This window comes from Saccopteryx leptura, chromosome 2 (genome assembly GCF_036850995.1).
Source record: "Saccopteryx leptura isolate mSacLep1 chromosome 2, mSacLep1_pri_phased_curated, whole genome shotgun sequence".
NCBI classification, from domain to species: Eukaryota; Metazoa; Chordata; class Mammalia; order Chiroptera; family Emballonuridae; genus Saccopteryx; species Saccopteryx leptura.
In genome coordinates, this window is record NC_089504.1 from 35,020,634 (window position 1) to 35,037,241 (window position 16,608).

A 16,608-nucleotide genomic window follows, 5' to 3' on the forward strand; every position below is an offset into this window, starting at 1 on the left:
ATATACCCAGAAACACTCTTCTCCTTAATTCAGAGAGGCCTTAACTTCTCTTTTAATTTACCTGTGCTATAAAAAAATTCTTTTTTTATATAAAGATGTTTTCTTTATTCCTTCAAATTTATTGTTAACCAGGAGTGACTGAAATAAAAAACAGAATTGAGCCCCATCATCAACATGGAAATGGCTTTAAGAGAAAACTGGTCAGATGAATATTATTGCTTCCATTTTCAACCAGCAAATAGTTGCCATTGATAAATAGCCAACAGTCTGTCAAGAATGCTCAAGTTATGTGACATAATACAACATGCCTGTTCTCAGTGGCAGGGGAGGGAAGACTAGGAAATAACTTAGGTGAACTTCTTGATTTCATCATACAAAACAAGCACAAAAGCACCACCCAAGCCTCTGAGAACATTGGACCATGCACCCTTGAAGAAAGCTTTGCCTCCTTCATCACGAGCAATCTTCCTCCAGCAGTCGAGTGTGCCTGTGTACATGATATCAGTTCCTTTGCGCCCCGACTGCATCATCATGCGGCGACGAACAGTGTCCAATGGATAGGAAATCAACCCAGCCACCACAGAGACGGCCTGTGCGATCATGCAGCTGATGAAGATGTGAGTATTCTTAGGATCTGGAAGCATTCCTTTGGCAGTATCATAGATACCGAAGTAGGCAGCTCGGTAGATGATAATACCCTGCACAGACACATTAAAGCCTTGGTACAGGCCCCTAATCCCATCAGATTTGTAGATCTTAGCCAGGCAGTCACCAAGGCCTTTGAATTCCCTTTCAGCTTCAGCTTTGCCCACATCAGCTGCTAGACGGGTACGGGCAAAATCAAGAGAATACACAAAACACAAGGAGGTGGCCCCAGCGGCACCACCTGATGCCAGATTCCCTGCAAAATAGCGCCAAAACTGGGTTCTCTTGTCCACACCACCCAGGAAGATCTGCTTGTATTTATCTTTGAAGGCAAAGTTGAGAGCCTGGGTGGGGAAGTATCTGATGACGTTGGCCAGGTTACCACGCCAGAAGGACAGGACTCCCTGCTCCTTGGGGATACGAACCACGCAGTCTATAATGCCCTTGTATTGCTTATCTGCGGTGATCTGCTTGCTGGCATCCTGCACCTGTAGCAGCAGCTTGACCCGCTCAATGGGTGCTACTGCTGTCTTGGAGATGGCTGCAGCCACTCCACCTGCCAGGAAGTCCTTGGCGAAGGACACAGTGGCATCTGTCATGTTGAAAGAAAAGAAGAAGCAAGAGACTGCGAAACTGAGCAAATAACTGGCCGGGACTCCGGGGCTGTCAAAAAAAATTCTTGAAGTCAACTCCTTTGAGTCCAGGAAGGCCCACTTGCTGACTGTGCAGCATGGCTCGGGTACAACTTACTGTCTCTATGGAATCAGAATTTTCTGGGATTCTAAAACAGAATTGACATTGTTTGCTTAAATCAAGAGTTTTCTGAAACAGAGGTATGGTTCTATTGAGCCCCAGTTTCATTTCCATTGGGTAGGGGTTCTTTGTGTTGAAGCTCTAAATTAAGTGAGTTCTAATATGGTCATCACTCAATCCAGCCTGACACAGTACAGCCCCTCTGTGCCATTTACTGACACTAGAGATACTTAGCCCCAGAGAGTCACAAAGGGTTATAATTTTTTAACTGTTTCTTTTAAGGATAAAGTATAACTGTTCATGGCATATGGCACAGAGATTTAACCAAAGGTAATGATAGAGATTCCTAGTAGAGCATAACTCCTGTTTACAAGTCATCTACCCAGGAAGACTCTTCCTCCACGTCTTAGAGAAGTAGTTTTACATACTCTATATCTTTCAAGGCCCGTACTCTTTTTCACAGCCAACCCTTTGCCTAGAAGGACTTTTCACTGATGCTGACTGCAAATATTTGTACTGGGATAAACTTCAAGTCGTTTTCTTTCAGCATGGCCCAAGGTCAGGGTCTTGCTCACAGGTCTCTTCAGGAAAACAATGGAGTTTTCTCCCAGTTAAAGATGTGCAGAGCTTTGGGGGTGACCCTGCTGCCAGCTGTGGCTTTCATGTGCACTCCTGGCCGAGCGGGAAGGCGAGACACTGTGCTCTTATCACCTTTGGCCGTGGGCAGGGTGATCCCTTCCTCTAAGATGGCAGAAACCCACCTCATCTTGGAGTTTCAATTCTTTTGACTTCAGTTATTCACTATTCCTTTTATTTTTTCTTTCAATGTAGACTTCTGTTCTTTCCCTGTAGCCTTTCCTGTTTTCATTGAGAGAAGCTCCTTTGGAGAGCTTGCGGGGCATGTCTCTGGTTTACCAGTGGGTTGTAACCTGCTTCAATTCAAGCCGGGATGCTCAAAAAACAGCAGCAGCCTTTTCCCAAACAATGTTATGGTTCTGATACTGCACTGGCAGCTGTTTTTTATACTTGGTCTCGTTTAATTCTAACAACCCTATGAAATGTTTAGAAATAGTCATACTCTAGAATAGAGTGAAGCCCTGAGCAGATGATTTGTACGCTGAACGTAATACAGCCAAGAAATGGCCAAGGCAAAAATCTTACTCCAAAGGCCAAACTCTTTCTCCTGTATGCTATGGCCTCTGGGTATCTGCTCTATATCAAATTCCAGAACAACAATATCACATTACTCCCCACCTTCTCTATTCTAATTTGCCACCATGCCCTTCTATTTTTCCACTATTCAGATGGTCGCTGGAATTAAATTTAAAAACTGTTCCAATGTGTTCACTGAATACTTCTTTTTATTGGTGGAAAAAAATCAGAAAAGACTTGGACTCCAATGAGATACTATGACTGTACTTCCCAGTCCTCAGTTCACTTTTCACTGCCCTGTCTGCTGGCACTGCTGCCTAGAAGGTTCCCATATCAGTAAGCCTGGGGATGCACCACCACTGTTTAGATGCCCTTCCTTAGAAGTTTAACATCAAGAGGTGTTGCCGTCCTTCAAGAACCCAATGGGAACTCAGATTCCAGTATCCATGGCCTGTAGGCTCACTGTCTTGGGCTCTTTGTGTTTCCATAAAATGGCATTCTGCACAATTGCCATTTCCCTCACAAGCTGTCTAAGAACACTGTGAAACTGGTACATCATTGTTACTATGACTTTATATTTTCTTTAGCTTCCAAAACTCTCGGTCCACATTTTGGTGTTGGAGAGCTCTGAAAGGTTGAGAACAACAGTTAAGCATCCTTCTGTTTGTATCCAAGTGGCACTGGGCATCCTTGTGATGTGTCAACATATAGCTGATTAGAACCTCTAGGAAGGTAAAATTTCAGAGCTGCTATTTGGTCCCTGAAGCTGATTCTCCTCACTCTGATACTCAAATGGAGATCCCTGCAAGTGGTTATCTCTGGGTGGTAGGACAATAGGTAATTCTCATTTTTTTATAACTTTTATTTTTCAATTTTTTTTAATGTAGGATGTTTTATATGACTTGGGGGAAAATAATTTTTTTTTTTAAAGAAAGAAATACAATGGTACCTTGAGATATGAGCAGACCAACATACTAAATATATATATTTTAGATACGAGCTGCAACTTGGTTCGTATTTTTGTTCGAGATCGAAGCGAAATTCTGAGATGCAAGTCATGATTTGGGAAGCTGCCACTAGTTGGCGAATTGGTGCACGGGTCCAGTATCGGCAGCACACTACCAGCATCTTGTTCTTTCTCACGTGTTACTCACAGAATCAAGTTGAATCTCATTCGCTGTACTTGTTCTTGCATCATTTTTGCACTTTTTACTAACTTTTTTGTGTGCTATCATGGGGCTGAAGAAAGTGAATGTAAAGGACAGTGGTGAGAAGAAGAAGAGAATGATGTCGATAGAAGCAAGAAATAATAGAAAAGCATGAGCGTGGTGTACGAGTGATTGAACTGGCAAGGCTGTACAACCGCAATACATCTACAATTTGTACCATCCTTAAACAAAAGGATGCCATCAAAAGCGCAAATTAAGAGAAAGGAACTACAATTCTGTCCCAATTAAGGACAAATATCCATGAAGAAATGGAGAAGCTTCTGCTGGTGTGGGTGAAAGAGAAAGAGCTGGCAGGAGATACAGTGATGGAGACTGTAATATGCGAAAAGGCACGTGTTATTTATGGTGACTTGAAGAAGAAAGAATTTAAGGCAAGTCATGGCTGGTTTGAAAATTTCAAGAAGAGATCTGGTATCCACTCAGTGGTGAGGATGATAAAGCTGCGAGTGCTGACGTTAAGGCAGCTAAGGAGTACGCATGTTTTGCTGTGCTTATCACAAAGGAAGGCTACATCCCACATCCCCCAATAAGTGTTCAACTGTGACAAAACAGGATTGTTTTGGAAAAAAATGCCCCGGAGGACTTTCATCACCGCAGAGGAGATGAAGCTGCCAGGCCATAAACCCATGAAGGACTGTCTGACCCTTGCATTGTGTGCAAATGCTAGCAGTAACAGTAAAGTAAAGCCACTGCTAGTGTATCATTCCGAAAATCCTCGAGCCTTTAAGACTCACAAGATTCTTAAAGAAAAACTGCAGGTTATGTGGCGCACCAATGCTAGGGCATGGGCTACGTGGTAGTTTTTTTATTGAATGGGTAAATCTCATCTTTGGTCCTGCAGTGAAGAAATATCTTCAAGAAAATAAACTCCTAGGCCCTGGCCGGTTGGCTCAGTGGTAGAGCGTCGGCCTGGCGTGCGGAAGTCCCGGGTTCGATTCCCGGCCAGGGCACACAGGAGAAGCGCCCATCTGCTTCTCCACCCCTCCCCCTCTCCTTCCTCTCTGTCTCTCTCTTCCCCTCCCGCAGCGAGGCTCCACTGGAGCAAAGATGGCCCGGGCGCTAGGGATGGCTCCTTGGCCTCTGCCCCAAGCGCTGGAGTGGCTCTGGTCGTAAAAGAGCGACGCCCCGGAGGGGCAGAGCATCGCCCCCTGGTGGGCAGAGCGTTGCCCCCTGGTGGGCGTGCCGGGAGAATCCCGGTCGGGCGCATGCGGGAGTCTGTCTGACTGTCTCTCCCAGTTTCCAGCTTCAGAAAAATAAAAAAAAAGAAAAAAAGAAAAAAAAGAAAAGAAAATAAACTCCTGATGAAAGCATTACTAATACTTGAAAATGCTCCAGCCCACCCACCTGGTCTTTAAGGTGACATTCCCGATGAGTTCAAATTCATGAAAGTCCTCTATCTCCCACCCAACATGATTTCAATCTTGCAACCTATGGACCAGCAGGTCATTTCCAACTTTAAAAAGCTTTACACAAAGCACTTGTTCTGCTGCTGCTTTGAGGTGACTGAGAATACAAATCTAACCCTTCAAGAGTTTTGGAAAGATCACTACAACATCGTGATATATTTATGCATTATTGACTTGGCATGGCAAGAGGTTACAAGAAGAACCTTGAACTCGGCATGGAAAAAGTTATGGCCTGATGTTGTAGACAGGGACTTCGAAGGATTCGAACCAGAGACCGAGACCGAGGTAGAAGCGTTGGAGGAGATTGTGTCCCTCAGAAAGTCGATGGGTCTGGAGGTAGATGAGGGTGACATAAACGAGCACGTGGAGGAACATGAGGAGGAACTCTCAACTGAGGAGTTGAAGGAGCTACAGATGATGCAACATACGGAGCTTCTGTAAGAGATTAGTAGTGAGGAGGAGGCAGAGTCGGAGGAAGTGAATTCTACAAATGAAATTAAAGACATGCTGGCAATGTGGGAGAAGCTTTCAAGTTTCATTGAAAAGAAACACCCAGAAAAAGTTTCAACTGGTTGTGCTTCAGCACTTTTTAATGACACTTGTTTGTCACATTTCTGTAACATTTTAAAAGGCAGGCATAAGCAAACCTCTTTGAATAGATTTTTATTCAAAAGTCCTGCAAGTGAAAGTGCCGAAAGTGCAGCCAAAAATGCAAAAACAGGTGATGATTAAATGAAAAATATGTAATGTTAAGCTTAGGTTAAGTTTAAAGTTAAGAAAGTGCATTTTTACTTAAGCTTTTGTGGTTTCATTTTAAGTCAAGAAAGTGCAGTTTTAGTTTTGTTTAAAGTAAAGAAAATGCAGTTTTAGTTTACATTTAGTGTTAAGAAGTGCAGTTTTAGTTTATACGTGTCTACAGTGCCTGCATCCCTTCCTCCCTCCCTCCTCCTCTGCCATTCACCTCTGTTAGCCACACTCATCTGTCTCCAAGGTAAGAATACAGTACTAAATAACACTTTTTTCTTTTATTTCATATAATTTTTTATGCATTGGTAAAGTACACGTGTGTTTCTTAATTAAAAACATGCTTTTATCATAATTTAGGATGGTTTGGGGATGTTTCACAGGGCTGGAACAGATTAAATCTATTTCAATTATTTTAAATGGGAGAAATTTGTTTGATATATGAGTTGACTGACTTATGAGCTCTGTTACAGAACGAATTAAACTCGTATCTCAAGGTACCACTGTACACTGCACTTGGATTTCTTCTTCAGTTACATAACAAGCCATTTAGAGAGATAAACAGTACTAAGTCTTTTTTTTCTTATCCTGAATTTTTTGTACTGTGCTTAAGGCTGTCTGACCTTGGTCATAGAAGCATCAGTCTGGGCATGATATCAGCACTTCTGTTTTTCCAAATCAGACAAAGAAAAAATAACCATGGTACAACTGTTTATAAGTGTTTACTTTTACTAGTAGGCTTTAAAAAAATATTCAGAGGTTAAAGTTAAAAAAAAATAGTAGATGTCAATAAGATTGGCAGTTTTTGGCATCCTAGACACAAATGCTCATACTTAATGACTGATGGTGACTGCATCTAAACAGTCCTCCTCAAAGTCGAGAGACACAGAGTATCAATACAAAGGTGTATTATATTTCTGTTTTATGTTCCACCCTTACTGGTATGCAGGAAGTGATCAAGCAACAGTGATGAATTTAAGAGCTGAAAAAAACAACCAAAAACACAAAGTCTGTTGTTTCTGCACCTGAAATTTAGTAGGAAACCACTCATTTTGGGTAAAGTTTTAACATCAAAGAGGTACTTTCTCACCTAAAATCCTAGCAAGAAAAATTCTGGGGCTTTGTAGATATGTGGAGTAGCAAGAATAAAAAATTTTCATCAAAGGCCATAAATTAAGGCACACCAATAGTAATTATTATGGAATATAAAACAACCAGAAATATAATACATTAAGAAGAAACTTAATGAATTAAAAAATTTTTATTCCAAAGATCCCTTCTTTATCAAAACTTAGTAATGAGTTATATACATATCCTGATGATAAAAAAGGCTCTAAGTTTGCTGAAGATATGCTATAAGAACATGACTGTCCCCTGATCAGGCAGTGATGCAGTGGATACTGTGTCGGACTGGGATGCAGAGGATCCAGGTTCGAAACCCCAAGATCACTGGCTTGAGCATGGGTTCATATGGCTTGAACGTGGGCTCACCAGCTTGAGTCCAGGATCATAGACATAACCCCATGGTCACTGGCTTGAACCCAAAGGTTGCTGGCTTGAACCCAAGGTTGCTGTCTTGAGCAAGGGGTCTCTTGCTCTACTGTAGCCCCCCAGCCAAGGCACATAATCGAAAGCAATTGATAAACAACTAAGGTGCTGCAACGAAGAACTGATGCTTTTCATCTCTCTCCCTTCCTGTCTGTCTGTCCCTATCTGTCCCTCTGATTCTCTCTCTCTCTGTCAAAAGAAAATAAAAGAACATGACTGTCTATGCATTTAAAAAATGAAACCATATTCATTCCAAGAAGTAGTTCTAGACCATGGACCTTCAAATTGAGCATCCTTGGTAAAAACTCAAAAGTCCTCCTCAAGATTAGGGAAGTCTGAGGGGGTATATCGATGCTCCTAAGCCTGCATCCAGTGAGAAGATCCTTCCCAGAAAGGAGTAAAAACGAAATGAAGAGCAACCTTGGGAATTCTCATCATAAGAATAAACTCCGCATTCCACATAAATCAGGGGTAACATTCTTATGATTGTTAAGTATTCTGACTTTATAACTAGGGAGACAGCCATATTTCCAGAGTTTGACACTTCACACTATATAGTCTAACACATCAGGTTGTCCTACAGTGTTCTGAGCACCAAAGGAATGACTAGCACCTGCAGGCACATGGTAAAGTGGTGTCTGAACAAACAGGATGGATGGATGAGTGAATAAATCTTGCCTGGAAAACTTTTGGGACTTTAGCCGGTGTCAGTGGCCTGGAGGAAAAAGCAGCTACAAAAACAGATGCTGTCTTTAGGCCAGGTGTTTATGAAGAGGGAGTGGCCTACACTTTGCCCAAGAGGGTTCAGAGCCAAAATATATATTAAATTAAATAAATAAAAGCCCTCTATCAAACACTAACCATCATGCATTATTTGATTCTACAAGCTTAGAAGCAACAACAGCAATGCTATTGCTATCATTTAAAATAGTTACATTTTTTTAACCTATTCTGTGTAATTAAACCTTAAGAAACATCTAAAAGTTACTTTGGTTTAAGAATCTAGTCATCTTTATGTCTGAACTAAGATTTCTAATAAACGATTCTGATCCATCATTTTATAATAATAGACTCTCAGTAATAATATGTATGATAAATGATGTCAACTTACTTTTCAATTTTTTTCCTCTAAAGAAGTTAGTAAAAATTTTAAATCTGAACCCTATATTAAAAATTTTAAATAGAGTGACATCAGAGAAATAGCACCGTGAGGAGTGCTACCGACAAATCTCCCCAAAATTTCAACAAGTTCATCAACCAGAGACAGAAAAATCTATCCTTGGAGCATCCGGGAGTTCCACATACTGAAGGCGAAGTGCTATCAACAAGACCACCCTCAGATGCCATTAAGAAAAAGGAAATCAAATATCATGGATACAAAAGATAGAGAAGTAACACAGATGTGGAAAAATCTATGGAGAAAAAATTTAATATATTGGAAACCTTGGAGCTAAATGACAGAGAATTTAAAATAGAAATCCTAAAAATATTCAGAGATATACAAGAAAACACAGAAAGGCAATTTAGGGAGCTCAGAAAACAACTCAAAGAACACAAAGAATATATTACGAAGGAAACTGAAACTATAAAAACAAATCAAACAGAAAAGAAAAACTCAATTCATGAACTGAAGAACGAGGTAACAAGCTTAGCTAATAGAACAGGCCAGATAGAAGGTAGGATTAATGACATAAAAGACAGCAACTTCGCCTGACCTGTGGTGGCGCAGTGGATAAAGTGTTGACCTGGAAATGCTGAGGTCGCCAGTTCGAAACCCTGGGCTTGCCTGGTCAAGGCACATATGGGAGTTGATGTTTCCGGCTCCTCCCCCCTTCTCCTCTCTGTCTCTCTCTCCTCCTCTCTCTCTCTCTCTCTCTCTCTCCTCTCTAAAAATGAATTAAAAAAAAAAAAAAAAAGACAGCAACTTCAGGCACACCAGAGAGAAGAAGAGAGAGACTCAAAAATTTAAAAAAATGAGAAAGCCCTACAGGAATTGTCTGACTCCATCAAAAAGAATAACATAAGAATAATAGGTATATCAGAGGGAGAAGAGAAAATGGAATGGAAAATATATTCAAAGAAATAATAGATGAGAACTTCCCAAGACTGTGGAAAGAACTAAAGCTTCAAATTCAAGAAGCAAACAGAACACCAAGGCACATCATAATGAAAATGGCACAAACCAACGACAAAGAAAAAATTCTCAAGGCAGCCAGGGAGATTTTGGGGAGAAGGTCAGGGAAAAGAAGAATACAACATATAAAGGAAGGCCTATTAGATTATCATCAGATTTTTCAGCAGAAACTCTACAAGCTAGAAGAGAGTGGACCCCAATATTTAAAGCCCTGAAAGAGAGAAACTTTCAGCCAAGAATACTATACCCATCAAAGCTATCCTTCAAGTATGAAGGAGAAATAAAAACATTCACAAATACAGAAAAGATGAGGGAATTTATCATCAGAAAACCCCCACTCCAGGAAATACAAAAGGGGGTTTTCCAACCAGATCCAAAGAACAAAACAAAACAAAACCACAAGTAAAGCTCCACCAAGAACACAATAAAACCAAACTTAAACTGTGACAACAAAAGCAAAAAAAATGGGGGAGAGAATGGAGATTAACAGTAGCAAAGGACGATGAAGTGCAGAAACACTCACAAGATAGGGTACTACAATGAATATGGTAGGTACCCTTTTCATTACTTAATGGTAACCACCCTTGAAAAAACCACCACAGAAGCACATGACTTAAAAAAGGTAGCAACAGAAGAAAGAAGTATGAATACAAACAAACAAAAACAGATAGAAAAACAAAAGAGAAGAATCAAACAAGATACAAAACTAACAGAAAGCAATTTATAAAATGGCAATAAGGAATCCACAAGTGTCAATAATTACACTAAATGTAAATGGATTAAACTCATCAATAAAAAGACAGAGTAGCAGAATGGATTAAAAAAGAAAATCCAACTGTATGCTGTCTACAAGAAACACATCTAAGCAACAAGGATAAAAACAAATTCAAAGTGAAAGACTGGAAAACAATACTCCAAGCAAATAACATCCAAAAAAAAAAGCAGGAGTAGCAATACTCATATCTAATAATGCTGACTACAAGACAGCAAAAGTACTCAGAGACAAAAATGGTCATTTCGTAATGATTAAGGGGACACTGAATCAAGAAGACATAACAATCCTTAATATATATGCACCAAACCAAGGAGCACCAAAATATATAAGACAGCTACTTACTGACCTAAACAAAAACTGATGCCTGACCTGTGGTGGCGCAGTGGATAAAGCGTTGACCTGGAAATGCTGAGGTCGCCGGTTCGAAACCCTGGGCTTGCCTGGTCAAGGCACATATGGGAGTTGATGCTTCCAGCTCCTCCCCCCTTTTCTCTCTCCTCTCTCTCCCTTTCTGTCTCTCTCTCTCTCTCTCCTCTCTAAAAATGAATAAATAAAATAAAAATAAAATTTATAAAAAAAAAAACCTGACAAAAATACAATCATACTGGGAGACCTCAATACATCGCTGACGGCTCTAGATCGGTCATCCAAACAGAGAATCAATAAAGATATATTGGCCTTAAACGAAACACTAGAGCACCTGGATATGATAGACATCTACAGGACACTTCATCCCAAAGCGACAGAGTATACATTTTTCTCTAGTGTACATGGAACATTCTCAAGAATTGACCATATGTTGGGCAACAAAAATAACATCAGCAAATTCAGAAAAATTGAAATTGTACCAAGCATATTTTCTGATCATAACGCCTTGAAACTAGAATTCAACTGCAAAAAAGAAGAAAAAAACCCCCACAAAAATGTGGAAACTAAACAACATACTTTTAAAAAATAAGTGGGTCAAAGAAGAAATAAGCACAGAGATCAAAAGGTATATACAGACAAATGAAAATGACAATACGACATATCAGAATCTCTGGGATGCAGCAAAAGCAGTAATAAGAGGGAAGTTCATATCACTTCAGGCCCATATGAACAAACAAGAGAGAGCCCAAGTGAACCACTTAACTTCACACCTTAAGGAACTAGAAAAAGAAGAACAAAGACAACCCAAAACCAGCCGAAGAAAGGAAATAATAAAAATCAGAGCAGAAATAAATGAAATAGAGAACAGAAAAACTATAGAAAAAAATTAATAAAACAAGGAGCTGGTTCTTTGAAAAGATCAACAAAATTGACAAAACCCTTGGCAAGACTCACCAAGGAAAAAAGAGAAAGGACTCATATAAACAAAATCCAAAATGAAAGAGGAGAAATCAGCACAGACATCATAGATATACAAAGAATTATTGTAGAATACTACGAAAAATTATATTCCACCAAATTCAACAATCTAGAAGAAATGGATAAATTCCTAGAACAATACAACCTTCCTAGACTGAGTCATGAAGAAGCAGAAAGCCTAAACAGACAGATTAGCAGGGAGGAAATAGAAAAAACTATTAAAAACCTCCCCAAGGCCCTGGCCTGTTGGCTCAGTGGTAGAGCGTCGGCCTGGCGTGTGGAAGTTCCGGGTTCAATTCCTGGCCAGGGCACACAGGAGAGGCGCCCATATGCTTCTCCACCCCACCCCCTCTCCTTCCTCTCTGTCTCTCTCTTCCCCTCCCGCAGCCGAGGCTCCATTGGAGCAAAAGATGGCCCGGGTGCTGGGGATGGCTCCTTGGCCTCTGCCCCAGGTGCTAGAGTGGCTCTGGTCACGACAGAGCAGCGCCCTGGATGGGCAGAACATCGCCCCCTGGTGGGCGTGCCAGGTGGATCCCGGTCAGGCACATGCGGGAGTCTGTCTGACTGCCTCCCCGTTTCCAGCTTCAGAAAAATACAAAAAAACCCCAAACCTCCCCAAAAATAAAAGTCCAGGCCCAGACGGTTATACTAGCAAATTCTATCAAACATTCAAAGAAGACTTGGTTCCTATTCTACTCAAAATCTTCCAAAAAATTGAAGAAGCAATACTTCCAAACACATTTTATGAGGTCAACATAACCCTCATACTGAAACCTGGCAAGGATGGCACAAAAAAAGAAAACTACAGACCAGTATCTCTAATGAATACAGATGCTAAAATACTAAACAAAATACTGGCAAATCGAATACAACAACATATTAAAAAAATAATACATCATAATCAAGTGGGATTCATCCCAGAATCTCAAGGATGGTTCAACATACGTAAAACGGTTAATGTAATACACCATATCAATAAAACAAAAGAACAAAGACCACATGATCTTATCAATAAATGTAGAAAAGGCATTCGATAAAATACAACACAACTTGAAGACACTCAACAAAATGGGTATTGAAGGAAAATATCTCAAATGATAAAGGCTATATATGATAAACCATCAGCCAAATCATATTAAATGGCATAAAACTGAGGACTTTCCACCTTAAATCAGGAACAAGACAGGGTTGTCCACTCTCTTCACTCTTATTTAACGTGGTGCTAGAAGTTCTGGCCAGAGCAATCAGACAAGAGAAAGAAATAAAAGGCATTCATATTGGAAAAGAAGAAGTAAAGGTATCACTTTTTGCAGATGATATGATCCTATACATCAAAAACCCCAAAGACTCCACAAAAAGATTACTAGAAACAATAAACCAATACAGTAAGGTCGCAGGATACAAAACTAACATATAAAAGTCCATAGCCTCTCTATATGCCAACAATGAAATATTAGAAAACGAACTCAAAAAAAAAATAATCCCCTTCGGCCCTGGCCGGTTGGCTCAGTGGCAGAGCGTTGGCCTGGCGTGCAGAAGTCCCGGGTTCGATTCCCGGCCAGGGCACACAGGAGAAGCACCCATCTGCTTCTCCACCCCTCCCCCTCTCCTTCCTCTCTGTCTCTCTCTTCCCCTCCCGCAGCGAGGCTCCATTGGAGCAAAGATGGCCCGGGCGCTGGGGATGGCTCCTTGGCCTCTGCCCCAGGCGTTGGAGTGGCTCTGGTCGCAACAGAGCAACCCCCTGGATGGGCAGAACATCGCCCCCTAGTGGGCAGAGCGTCGCCCCCTGGTGGGTGTGCCGGGTGGATCCCGGTCGGGTGCATGCGGGAGTCTGTCTGACTGTCTCTCCCAGTTTCCAACTTCAGAAAAAAAAAAAATAATAAATAATAATAATCCCCTTCACGATTGCAACAACAACAACAAAAATACCTAGGAATAAACATAACAAAAAATATAAAGGACCTATATAACGAAAACTACAAAGCATTGTTAAGGGAAATCGAAAAAGATACAATGAGATGGAAAAATATTCCTTGTTCATGGATAGAAAGAATACATATAATCAAAATGGCCATATTACCCAAAGCAATCTATAAATTTAATGCAATTCCCATCAAAATTCCTATGACATTCTTTAAAGAAATGGAACAAAAAATCATCAGATTTATATAGAACTATAAAAAACCCCAATTAGCCAAAGCAATCCTAAGGAAAAAGAATGAAGCTGGGGGCATTACAATACCTGACTTCAAACTATATTATAGGGTCACAACAATCAAAACAGCATGGTATTGGCAGAAAAATAGACACTCAGACCAATGGAACAGAACAGAAAGTCCAGAATTAAAACCACATATATATGGTCAAATAATTTTTGATAAAGGGGCCAACAACACACAATGGAGAAAAGAAAGCCTCTTCAACAAATGGTGCTGGGAAAACTGGAAAGCCACATGCAAAAGAATGAAACTGGACTACAGTTTGTCCCCTTGTACTAAAATTAATTCAAAATGGACCAAAGACCTGAATATAAGACCTGAAACAATAAAGTACATAGAAGAAGACATAGGTACTAAACTCATGGACCTAGGTTTTAAAGAGCATTTTATGAATTTGACTCCAAAGGCAAGAGAAGTGAAGGCAAAGATAAATGAATGGGACTACATCAGACTAAAAAGTTTTTGCTCAGCAAGAGAAACTGACAACAAAATAAACAGACAGCCAACTAAATGGGAAACGATATTTTCAAACAACAGCTCAGATAAGATAAAGGCCTAATATCCAAAATTCACAAAGAACTCACCTCATAAAACTCAACAACAAACAAACAAACAATCCAATAAAAAAATGGGAAGAGGAAATGAACAGACACTTCTCCCAGGAAGAAATACAATATGAAAAGATGCTCATCTTCATTAGTTATTAGAGAAATGCAAATCAAAATTACAATGAGATACCACCTCACACCTGTTAGATTAGCTATTATCAACAAGACAGGTAATAGCAAATGCTGGAGAGGCTGTGGAGAAAAAGTAACCCTCATTCACTGTTAGTGTGACTGTAAAGTAGTACAACCATTATGGAAGAAAGTATGGTGGTTCCTTAAAAAACTGAAAATAGAACTACCTTATGACCCAGCAACCCCTCTACTGGGTATATACCCCAAAAACTCAGAAACATTGATACGTAAAAACACATGTAGTCCCATGTTCATTGCAGCATTGTTCACAGTGGCCAAGACATGGAAACAACCAAAAAGCCCTTCAATAGAAGACTGGATAAAGAAGATGTGGTATATACACACTATGGAATACTAAGCCATAAGAAATGATGACATTGGATCATTTACAACAAAATGGTGGGATCTTGATAACATTATACGAAGTGAAATAAGTAAATCAGAAAAAAACCAAGAACTACATGATTCCATACACTGGTGGGTCATAAAAACAAGACTAAGAGACATGGACAAGAGTGTGGTGGTTACCGGGGGTGGGGGGGCGCAGGAGGGAAGGAGGGAGAGGGGGAGGGGCACAAAGAAAACTAGATAGAGGGTGACAGAGGACAATCTGACTTTGGGTGATGGGTATGCAACATAATTGGATGACAAGAAAACCTGGACATGTTTTCTTTGAATATATGTACCCTGATTTATTGATGTTACCCCATTAACATTAATAAAAATTTATTTATAAAAAAATTAAAATTAAAATAAGATATTTTATAAATAATTAAAATAAATATATATTTAGGTATATATTAGCTATATTAATATAGTTATATATTATATATTAATTATTATATATACTAAGTTATATTGGTTATATTAGTAATATGATATATATAACAAAATAACTAAAATTTGTTCAGCTGAATATCTTTAAAAATGCTTAGAAACAAGCATATACAATTTGAGGCTAATAAAAAAAGCTTTATTACCAGTAAGTTCATTATTAAAATGGCAAAGCTATCAGTATCTATTGGTAGCAGCGCAATACAAAATGGTGTACCTATTATCATATATTAAATACATAAAAAGTAATTTAAAACAAAATATATAAAACAGCAATTATAACAGACACAGTCCTTGACCCTTAACATGCTTGTTCTATAAATAAGAACAGATATGTGTTAACCTCAGAGATAAAGATTAATGAAGCAACATTATGTAAAGTGCTTCTGGATACAAGGTGCTATGACTAATAACCTGACTCGGAAAGTAGAGGTGGCATCAGGAGGGAGAATAAGGAGAAACATACCGTGCAGACATGTGGCCAGTGCTCAAACTGTTGTAAAATTCCTTGATTAAGTTCTTCTTTATATAACTCTTTGTAAAAATGTGGAATCTTGGACATCCAAATGCCATTGTTATGCTTGTTTAGCATTTCCTTTATGCGGTTTTGAACCTCATCCATTTTATAAGTGTAAGAGGCAGGAGGCGTGACATTTGGTTTTTCAACAGTCTGAATTAAGTTATCTTTAAATTAAAAAAATGATATAATTAACCAAAATGCTTAATTTAGATTATCCCCATCACCTAATAATTGTGTCTTTAGGCTTTGTTAAACTTCAGGCTTGTGGAGGTCAAGGGACTTACGGGGGAGCAGCATTAGGCAAAGCAGGACCGTGACAACTGCATTTCAAGTTTTAACCCGGAAGTAACCAGCAGGGTCAACAGGCCCCACAGAGAGAACCTGGCCCCTTTATTTTGCAAGGGTACTTCATTTAATTTAAACAACAGAATAATTTTGCTTCATAAAGAATAATGAAATTCTATTTAATTTTCTAACTGCAACTAAGAAAGGATAAATTTTAGACAATAATGGTTTATATGCAATGCTGAATTTAAAACTATATTCCACAAGGCATGAGGGA

The 16,608-nt window shown here is 39.5% G+C and overlaps 1 protein-coding gene and 1 pseudogene across 2 annotated transcripts in view; both read right to left on the minus strand.

Annotated features, from left to right (window-relative positions):
- The window catches only part of TDRD7 (tudor domain containing 7), an 81,256-nt gene that overhangs the window by 38,983 nt on the left and 25,665 nt on the right, over nt 1-16,608 (minus strand). For both annotated transcript variants that reach the window (XM_066367604.1, XM_066367603.1), the window contains exon 6: nt 15,993-16,210. In XM_066367604.1, coding sequence (XP_066223701.1) covers nt 15,993-16,210 — 218 coding nt within the window. The remainder of the gene's footprint in view (nt 1-15,992; nt 16,211-16,608) is intronic.
- On the minus strand, nt 94-1,300 carry LOC136392953 (ADP/ATP translocase 2 pseudogene; annotated as a pseudogene).